The sequence below is a fragment of the Prunus persica genome, chromosome G6 (genome assembly GCF_000346465.2).
Source record: "Prunus persica cultivar Lovell chromosome G6, Prunus_persica_NCBIv2, whole genome shotgun sequence".
NCBI classification, from domain to species: domain Eukaryota; kingdom Viridiplantae; phylum Streptophyta; class Magnoliopsida; order Rosales; family Rosaceae; genus Prunus; species Prunus persica.
This window is the reverse complement of record NC_034014.1, coordinates 18,816,928-18,828,220: the sequence shown is the minus strand read 5'-3', so window position 1 is coordinate 18,828,220 and position 11,293 is coordinate 18,816,928. Positions and strand designations below refer to the sequence as shown.

At 35.7% G+C, this 11,293-nt stretch overlaps 1 protein-coding gene across 1 annotated transcript; it reads right to left on the bottom strand.

Annotated features, from left to right (window-relative positions):
* LOC18774794 (protein DOWNSTREAM OF FLC) lies at window positions 458-1,497 on the bottom strand. Its single transcript, XM_020566888.1, has 2 exons — window positions 1,227-1,497; window positions 458-1,041 (listed from the first exon to the last, which is right to left on the bottom strand). The coding sequence occupies exons 1-2, from the start codon at window positions 1,381-1,383 to the stop codon at window positions 710-712; spliced, it is 489 nt and encodes a 162-aa protein (XP_020422477.1). The 5' UTR covers window positions 1,384-1,497; the 3' UTR covers window positions 458-709.

The window sequence follows — 11,293 nt, the reverse complement described above, 5'->3', positions numbered from 1 at the left end:
CCTTCGCCAGTGTTCAGTTGCTATTTTATTAGTGTTGAATATGGTGAGTAGAGTACTTATTAAAATTATATTTGTTTCACAATTCAATATATCTTTTTTGGTCATTTTATAATAGAATAAATTAGTAATTCAATAAATAGTTTGGTAGGTGTACTCAGTTAATTTTAGGATTCGTTTAGCAGCACTTTAAATATATTATTAAACTTGATTTATTAGTTTAAATAATATATTTCTAGGATTAGCTTCTTTTCCAAGTGGCGCCTTCTGATTGGATGTCGGATTTATTTGCTCCCACAATATAAACCTCATTTTTTTTTAAAGATACTATTGATTTTGTTGCCAAAAAAAGAAGAAAGACATTGATATTTTATTTTTGAAAAAAAAGAAAAAGAGAGGAGATGAAAGGTTTCTTCTTTTCTAGTGTATAGTTTTTTTCTTTTGTTACTGATCATGATTATTTAGCAGAAGGAGAGAAGTTCATCCATATTGAAAGCCACAATTAAGTGACCAAAATACATACATATATAGTGAAACAGAACATTAAGATTAAAACATTAACGTCCACAAACTAAACAAATTAAAGACAGACGGAGAACCAACACCCATATATCATTGAGATCAATGATAGGTTTATATAACCAACAGCATTATAGCTCAAATCTAAGATTGCCCACATGAACTAACAAGGCTGTATATAGCTCCTCCTCCTCTATTCCGGCTGATCATAGTTCAAGTATTGCTTTAGCAGTTCTTCACACCCAGCCAACGGCTGATCCTTGAAGAATCCCATGTTATTTGCGTAATGCTTGTCCTTAACGACGCCGTTGTAACGGGTGACCACCACGTTCGCACGTTTACGTCCCGGGTCTGCTGATTTACAGTCATTTACTGGGCTGCTAACAAGAACAGACTCACAGATTTGGTCCTCATGGTCATCTTCAACCAAAATGTTGTATGTTCCAGTTGCGTCGGTCTCTCCCTCAACACTGTAAGCAAGCTGCAAGGTGTTCCTGTATTTGCACTCAATTCTCACAGTTGCACCTAATTAACAAGCACAGCATAACACACAATTCAAACAAAAATGTTTAGAAAAATCATCATACGTTTGTTCCGTCCGTACATAACAGGTAAGACTCATCTGTCACATAATGTGTTTAGCTATGTGATCAGAAAATGCAATATGCGAGTCAACATAAATAGAAAACTTATGGGGTTACAAGGAGTACCGGGAATGTAAGTGGTGGCAGTGGTCTCAAAACCACAACGGCAAGTGTCGCAGTAGACGCGGCCTTGGATGTGGAAGGGGTTGCCCAATGTGCGTGCGCTGACAAGCCCCGGAAGCACACAGAGAGCAAACAACAACAAAACCCTAGAGATGGCCATGGCTAAATAGAAACAATCAGCAATCAATTAAGTGTTGGCTGAGCCAAGTCCAAAGAGAGGAGGGAAATGCTCGAAGAAACTGAAGTGTAAAATGTGAAGAAACAAGTGAAAGCAAATGGGATTTAGTGCATTCATATAATAGTGAGGGTCTTGGATCAGTCACATGCACCGCCATTGAAATTAGAGAGCGTCTTGCGGGCCATTTCGTGTGCCCTTTCCTCCGCTTGGCATTAACTGCAAGGAGTAAGATCCATTTTCTGCCAGCATTTTATAAAATTTGGGGCATGAATTAAGATTATGAAATAAGAACCTGTCTTATATCTATTGCATGCGAAAGATTGGAGGAAGTCTGACCCAGGTTCTTTTCACATTCGCTGCCATTCACATTCATATTACCAAAATAGGAGAGAAACTTTTGTGACCGTAAACATATCCATAATTCATGCTCGCGCATTGTGGGCTGTTTTTAATATTTTTAATTTTTAAGATTCTCAAATAAAAAAGTTATAACTCTCAGTTATACTAGTTGACATGTGTCAACAAATTAGAGAAGGGACATGGAAGGGAACACAAATTTAGAAACAGTGGATTCGCTCCTGATCAGAAGAGGCCTAACCACCTGATGCCTACGGAAAGGAGAATAGTGCAAAATAAATTACAAGAAGAAGGGAAAAAAATGGACCTTATGAGTAGGAGGCACATTCAACAAATTGTTGTTGGGGCTTTTTCTTTTCCTTTAACTTCTTAAATGTCCTGTATCAAGGGAACTTTCATATGTTTCGAAAGCACCTTTTGTGGAAATTACATCTATAACTTAATCTCTTTGTTTAAAAAAAAATATATAAAAAAAATGCCCAAGGAAGAAGGCTTAGGGGCTGTAGGAATTGTCTCCTATATTAGTGTATTGACTACACAATTCCTAAAGAAGAGAGTTGGATATTTTTCTTCTTCCTCTTTTGAGTACTGTAGACCTACCTACTACATTTATACGTGCATGTGCATGACCTAGAGTGATGGATGCGAAAGAATTAATATATGATCTCACGAAGCAGATTCATGGACAAAGAAGTCGAAGTTGACTAAGCTTTGCAAAATATATTATAGAGGAATTGTACTGCATGTTGTGGATCCTAGAGACAAAATCGTCGTATCCAACATCTTCTATTCATTGCTCAATATCATTTTGCTTATATTGTGGACATCTTTCACACTAAAAATGAAGAAAAACATGTGCATAACACATATAATATATATTTTAGATGCACACTTCTTGGGGTCTGGAGTCAGCAATCGATGCATCACATGGGATCAAGTGATCTACATTCAGTTGTGTTTCTTTAAGAGTATTTCATTTTTCTCAATATGGGAGTACTTTTTTTTTTTTTTTTTTCTTTGGGTGTAAATTGTATAAGGGTTCGACCCCAGAGATGGGAGCCATGATTTCAAGATGAACTTGGGGTGGGTTTTTTCTCTTTTTATATATAAAAAATATATACGCATACTTTGTTTTATATATATATTAATTAAGAGTGGGAAGCACCACAAAAGCCGAAAAGCCCAAACAAAGCAGCCCAGGCCTACTTCTGCCCCATGTTCGACCTCTCCATGGTTTAAGAATGTAGAAGAGTAAAGAATCTATAGGTAGAAAGCCCGAGTTGTTTTCTTGCCCCGGATATGAGCAGTGACAACCTAGTCAGAAGACCTAATTTAAGTAATATGTTCGGTTAGAGCATCTCCAACTAATGTGTCAAACGTGCCACATAAATATTTAACAGTTAGAAATAATATCTCACATCACTCTAACCGATGTGTCAAAGCTGACGTGGAATGAAGGCTGGAGGTTGAGATGTTATTTTTGACATCCCAAAAGTAAGATGTCAAATTAATATTTTATTATTTTTTCTTTTCTTTTATTTTTAATTAAAAATGAATCAACACTAAAATGTAATAAAATAATAATTTAATTTGATATTTCGGATGGAGTGTAAAGCTTTGTAAGATGTCAAATTGTCACATTAGCCATCAAATTTAAATTTGATGTTTGATATTTGACATCTCCCTTGGAGATGCTCTTATAAGTAGTTTGAAATTTTTTTTTCTGATGCCTAGTCAGAAGACCTAATTTAAGTAAAATTATTTGAAGGATTCCTCAATAGAAGGAAACTATATATATATGTATTTTCTTTTAGCCCTCCCTGCTTTCCTATATGTTTACAATGGTGTCCGTAAAGTACTAACATATGGAGGTTTGCATAAGAGAAGAACAAGTTAAATTTACAATTTTTTTTTTTTTTGAAAGCTATAACATTAAATTAGGGAGACTTTGAAAAAGGCCAAAGGAGAGAGATTTTTTAAAAGAAGCCAAAATGGACAAAATTACCCTTATTTATTTTTGAATTTCCTAATGAATCCTTTACATTTGCATGTCTTTGGTTTGAAAGTTGGGAGGTTTTTCTGTCTTTTTTGAAAAAGCTTTGGCTTTTTCTAAAAGTGAAAGTTTTTTTGTGGCTAAGACATTATGTCTGTTCGTTCAATGAAAAGTATACTCCTCTTAATAGAGCGACTTTGCATTGCATTTTTTTCTTTTCTAAATAGTTATTTTCAAAAGAAATTGATTTTATTTTACATGAAAATTTAAAACCAAGCAATCTATCATTCGACAATATTTGTTTAAGGATTTTATTTAAATGTGTAATGAATTCAGATTTATCAAAACTTATGCAGAAGATTTTTAATTGATTGACTTTTGCACAGTTAAAATATTATTATTATTATTATTATTATTAGAGTGCTACCATTTGGAGATGGGGTTTTGGATTTTTGATGGTTTTGATTGATGGTATTCAGTAAATGATATTAGTTTGATTTGAGAATTGGGGTTTTTCGTGTTTGTTGGGTTTGGTTAATAGCTTTTTAGTTTTGAAGATATTGATCAATAGATTTTTGTTTCGTTATTGTTTGTACCGTAACTAACCGAGCAACTAATTAGGCTAGATCATTCATGTGCCATGCTTTGAAAGGCCATCACCTTAGCCAAAAAAGCTTTATCATAAGTCACAACTCTAAGCAAGGCAAGGAGTCCCACATTGGAAGACTACAAGAGGTGGAGACTCTCCTTCACGTATAAAAGAAGACTACTCTTCACTTGGAAAGAGGTCTTGGGTCTTGAATTCTTGGGCTTTGTACCTTAGGCCTTGGGCCATCTTCCCTTTATCTTTGGGTTTAATCCCTTTGTACAAATGTAAACAAATATTACCATAATGAGAACATCCTTTTCCGTAGACGTAGCTCATTCATTAAGGGTGAACCACGTATATCTCGTCTTCTGTATATTTATTGCTTGCCCAAATCTTTACACACATGCTGAAGGCCCACGTCTCCACACACCATCCATCACTCCACATCTACTTAAGTTGATACCCAAAAAGAGCATCAACAGTTATAACTCTTTTTCTGGGTTTGCTTTCTTCATATTGATTGCAGCGATTCTAACTCTGAAGGAAGATGCAAAATGTAATGTGCAACACCAAATGTTCAAGAAGAATTGTGAAAAAAACCGATGGAGGAACCAATAACAATAAGAAAGAAAAGAATTGTAGAGATAAGAAGAATTGGACGAGCTTTGGAACACTAATAATTATCAACATCCCTTTAGTGATTTCCCATATGATCGAAAGCAAGTTTCTAAAATTAATTCTAAAGTAAAGAAACAGAACATCAAAAAATTTGAACAAAACTAAAAATAGCATTGAACTCTATCTTCTAACTGAGGCAATAATGGCAGAAGAATGAAGCATAAAATGGGTTAGCAAATGAGGATCCCTTCCAGACATGTAGAATTAGGACTGTGGGAAGAGCATTTATGTTATACCAGCTCAAAAGGGAAATTTACTTGAATTAATAATCAAAGGACATTTTAGGAATAATGGTGGGTGGAAAGATAGTATTGTATTTTTTCAAATTTATATAATGGGTGGGAAGATGAGGTAGGTGGGAAATAGAATAAGTGGGTGGAAATAGTAGCACTCTTATTATTATTGACTTTTATAAACTCTACGGACTTGGGCTCATGTAGAGTTGCACATACTTTTTCTTTTTTTGGGGATACAAGCCCCTTAAAGAGTTACACAAACTTAATTAAATGATAAACTTTTGTAGAATTCCATATTGACTCTTGAAGGATTTGATGGACTGCTTCCGTCAATTTTATACTCATTATAGTTAGTAAAGATTGAAGTTGCAAAGCAACATCTAAATGCACTACAGGGTCTTAATATTGGTCACTTAAAAAGAAAAACCTCTAAACAACCTTAGCCGTACTCTGGTTCTTTTTCTCCTTGTCGATAATCAACCGCAAGGAAGCTAAGGGGGGAGGTGACCACTGCCCCTCCTCTCCACCGCCCATCTTCCCTTTCCTTTCCTCATCTCCCCTTCTTTTTCTCCCATCTTTTTCCTTCCTCTCATCCCCTCTTCTCCTCCCCTTCTCCTCCCCAGATAGTCTAGATCTGTTTGGATCTAGGTCTGTTTTTTATGTTTGTTTTATTTGATTGTTTTTGCAGTATTCTAAGTGGTTGGTGTTGTCTTTGTCTTGACAGTGGTGACAGGAGTGACGCTGGATTGTGTCTTTCTTTGGGAGAGTTGTGATACCTGGTGGCGGATGTTTTATATTTGTTTCAACGGCGGCAGCAGCAGCGACGCTGGTGGTAGTTGTTGAGATATGGTGCTCTTCTCTACTCTGCGCCGACCAAAGAACTATGCTTGGTCATAGGAGATTTTCTTTGTTTAGTTTTGAGTTAAAGTGGAGTGCTTCTCAGGGTCTTTTTATTGTTGTTTATATGGTGACACTGGATTGTGTCTCTCTTTGGGAGAGTTGTGATACTTGGTGGCTGATGTTTGTCTCTATTTCAACAGCGGCGGCAGCAGCGACACTAGTGGTAGTTGTTGGGATGTGGTGCTCTTTTCTACTATGCACCGTTTTCTTTGTTCGATTCTGAATTGAAGTGGAGTGCTTCTCATGGGTCCTTTTACTGTTGTTTATGTGTTCCTCTTGCATGTTCTCTATTGGTTTCTGCTATGGTATGCCTTGTAGTTTGTGTGGGTGTCAAAGGACTATGATTTTTCTCATAAAAGGCTTCTTTTAACAGTTAGGATGTTCTGCAGTCCTCTCGTGTGGGTGTACTGTATTGGAACTAATTGCAATTGCAAGTAAAGTTCAGGGATGTCTACAATTAAAAACCCTTAAAACAATTACCTCTGCAGCTCAAAAGGACGTTTTTACCCCTCATTTTGAAGGACAAATTGGCAGACTTGGATAGTAGGACCTAATTGGAAAAACTTGTGAAGATAAAAGATGTAATTGCCTAAAAAAAAAAAGTTCATGTACCCAATTGTAACTGGGGGCAACGTTCAGGGACGTCTACAGTTAAAAACCCTTCAACTCAAATAAGATTGAGATTTTTTTTTGGGTAAATTACTCAAATGGTCCTCAAACTTATACCTGATTTATATTTTGGTCCTTCAACTAAATTATTCGTTCAAATAATAGTCCATCAACTTTATATTATTCGCTCCAATGGTCCTACCGTCTAATTTTCTGTTAGATTTAACCTAATTTTAGGGTAAATAATGATCAATTTGCCCTCATATTTAACATAAATGGTAAATTACTCAAATGGTCCTCAAATTTGGATCCGATTTACATTTTGGTCCCTAAATTAAATTATTCATTCAAATAGTCAACCAACTCTTTATTAATCAACGCTAGGTCCTACTGTTACATTTTCTGTTAAATTTAGTCATGTGAGCAGCACATGCTACATTTGTGGAGGTAAATAAGACTTTTGACAACTAAAAAATAAAAATATATGATTAAAAATTAAATAATACAAAATTTTCTTTATTTCTAAAATTAATTAAAAACTATAAAAGAATAAAAAACAACAAAAATAAAAACAAAAGTCTCTCTCTCTCTCTCTCTGTGTGTGTATTTCCTTCTCCCTAAGAGCATTTTCAGCAGCTAAGGCTGGACTCGGGCTGGGGGGGTGGTTTGGGCAAAAAAGTGATTTCCAGCAACAAAAGCAAGCCCGGACAAATGGTGGGACCCAGTAGACTGGGCTGGCCTGAGGGCAAGGCTGATGTCAGCGTGCTGACGTCACGTCAGCCCTGAGTCCAAATTTTTTAAAATCATCCACGTGGCGCGTGCTAGGCTATCCGATCATATTTTTTTCAGCAATCCAACAACAGCCAATGTTTGTGCAATAAAAAAAATGAAAAAAAATGGATAAAAATTAAAAAAAAAAACCAAAAAAATTACTGATTTGTTTTTTCTCTATACCTTATTTCCATTTTCAACATTTAAGTAAATGTCTTTGTCCTTTTACTTTCATTTATTTTTATATTACTCTATTTACTTAAGTTTACAATGTAAATAAGAAAGTACCCCCTATTTGGATTCAAATAAAAATACTAGAAAATCAAATTCCCACCAAATCAAAATATGAAAAATTGGTTTTAGTGCAAAACACGATTTAGGCTAAAAATGATGGCTCATTAAGTCAATATATACTTCATATTAAAATTCCATAAAATCAAGTTTTCTTATTTGATGTGTAAGGAATAAAAGCCGCCAAAAATTATCTTGAGAAAATGATTATTCCGAAAAATCATTTTTCATACTTAGTCAATATTGCACCTCTGCTACAAAAATTCTGGATTCGCTAGTGTCTATAAATACCAACCAATACTCTTCACTTTTAACACCAAATCCTCATACTTTTTTTCCCCATAAATACCAACCAATACAACTAATAAAATAAAATCTTATCCGAAAATATTATCCAATATGAATAATATTGACACGTAGGAACTCAAAAATCTTATTCGAAAATATTATCCAAATTAATTGTTTAAGTAAAAAAAGTTGTGAAAAAAATAAAAAAATGATAGTATTTACCATGGCAAAGGGCAACTGCTGAAAACACACTTTGCTGGGGAGCTAGGGCTAAGACTGCTCTTGCCATGGCAATGGGCAAACTGCTGGAAATGCTCTACCAACCATCCCAGCCTCAGCCACAACCCACCCCCAATCCTTACCTCTCATTCTCCTTCCCCTTGCGACCCCCTCTGCGACCCAGCCCCCTATCCCCCCAGCATCAGCTCCCCAGCTATCTATGGCTGCCACACTTAACCCCACCCCCCCACCCACTCCCTCTTCTCCTCCCTCCCTCTCCATCCATGGGTTTGACTAATCAAATAATCGAACAACTATGAACGAGGACATGGGGGGAAAAAATCTCCTAGAAATATACACATAGGGGGCCAAATTTGTCTTTACAAAATAATATTTTCAATTGAATCATTTCTGTACTTTAGACTTTTTCATACCAGGGCCGCACACTTTTGCTTTGTGTGTGTATATATGGACTTATGCCTCTCTCATTCTTTGGCCTTGCTATTTTCTTTGAGCTTTCAGAGAAAGTTGAAAAGCTAATCGCAGAGAGCAGCCTAGCAGAACAAAGAACACAGAGCAGCCTAGATGAAAATCGTAGAGAGTGACCACCACCTCCAACCCTACGAACCCACAACCCAAAACCCCAGTCCCTACCCAGACAGGGGTGGCCCTGAGGGTGTGCAAGTGGTGCCACCGCACAGGGCCCCTAATTTTTTAGGGGCCCCAATTTTTTTTCATGTGTATAATATATGTAGAGTGCTGCTATTTTCACCCACATCATATTTTTGCACCCACCTTATTTTTAAAAAATTTAAAGACAAATTTATCCCTATGTAAAATGACTTCTAAAACCCTAAAAATAAAACAAATTTTAAAAAGAAAATAAATTTTTTCTTTTACTCTCCATATTCTTTCCATCTTCCTAACCTCAACAAATTCAGCGAGCATTGATCTACCCATCCCAATCATTTGAAAAGTTTTAAAAAAAAAAATCAAATCAAATTCTCAACTCCACCTTTAATATTGTGTCAGGGTTGGTAGGTGTTAATAATAGAGGCCAAATTGTCCTTTAATTTTATTCCATTTTAAAGATTTTTTAGTATGATTAACCCACATATGGGTCCTTATTCCATATAACATCACTTCAATTAAAAATCCATTGTAGTCTTGTTGGTTGTATGTTGTTGTTGTGGTGGTGGTGTCGCGGTCGTGAAGCTAGCCATCAGTACTGCTAAGGGGTTGATGAGAATATTAATATGGTAGGGTAAGGTCGTGATGTTGAAAACACATGAAGAAGATGAAGAATGTTTTTTTTTTTTTTTTGGGTTAAAATTTTTATGTTTTTAACTTGGAGTTGATGGTGTTTGGTCGAATTAATAATTAAAGGGTATTTTATGAATAATGGTGGGTGGAAAAGTAGGATTTTAATTTTTCAAATTTACACAGTGGGTGAGAAAATAGGACATGTGGGTGGAAATAGCAGCACTCTATATGTATAACAAATGTTATATATATACAGAGTGAGCAAATTGTTGACACAAAGACGTTTCTAGTTGTGTTGGTTTGTAGGGCCTCAACTTCTATTTAGGACTCGACTTCAAAATCTGCTTGTGTTAAAGGCTTGTCCGATGTCAACACCAACATTCAATATCCCATCTACTTTCACAACCACAAACTGAAATAATAAATACCCGATCACAATGAATTAGTCAATAATTATGCTTAGATATTCAATTTCGCAAAAATAATGCATCCAACTAAGTCAACCAAAATAATTGCATCGAATTAATGATGTTCTTGGAATATTGATACAAAATAAATTAGGTGTTAAAAAATATTTAATATCTGAGTATGACCTATGATGACAAAGACTCATCGTCACAATCATGGTGATTATTTCAAAGGTGTAACATCTCTGACCCAATGTTATCGATTTAATCCAATTTAATTCTTTTGTGAAATTTCATTTTGTCCTTGGGAGTAGGGATACTTTGATCACTTGAAGAAAAAAAAATATTTATTGTATGGCATTACATAATGATGTAAGTTTGTGTTAGCTTATGTGAGGCCCCAATTTAAGGTTTGCACAGGGCCTTCAAAATCTCAAGACCGGCCCTGTACCCAGACCCACAAAACCCATCCCCTACCTACGATTTTCTTCTCTCTCCCCCTTGCGATTTTCATCTTCCTCCATCCCCAGAATAGAAAGCAAGCTCTAAAAGCCTTGAAATTTATTCTGCGATTGCTGACGAAGAAGGCCTGAAAATTCATTCAATTCAGACTTACCCCTATATTTGATGGCAATATTGACAAAATGTAACGGTATGACCAAAGCGCCGATTAATAAAGAGTTGGTGTACCATTTGAAAGAATAATTTAGTTTAAGGACCAAAATGTAAATCGGGTATAAGTTTGAAGACCATTTGAATAATTTATCCTTTTTTTTTTTGGGTCAGAATCAAGTTTTATTAAATAGAAGGATAACCAGATTACATCAAATGAACTCAAATAATTGAGTTTACACCAAATGCAATACAAACAGACATAGAGCCCACTGCAATAATAAAGCTAATAAAATACATAAAGCACACATAAAAGCATTAAGCCCACATAAAGGTAAAGAGCCCACATGATGGCTAAAAGCCCATAAGCGGCAAAAGCCCACAAAACACAACAGCATTAGGAACAAATTCAAGTGAGCTTACAGATTTCTTTGTTTGAAATTTCTCAAACTAAACAACCCCTATTTATAGAGGAAGAGGAGAATATTATTTTGGTTTCTCTCAAGTGCAGCCACATCAACTGAGGTTACTCAGCTGTATAGGTTGTTCACAGAACAACCTAAAATCATCCCAGAATGCCACCTTCAGTTACCTGAAATCTTAGCTACTCCACCTCCACAAAATAGACCTCCACCTAGCTTTCCTCAGTCACTAACTTAGAGTGCTCACAAAGCGTTCT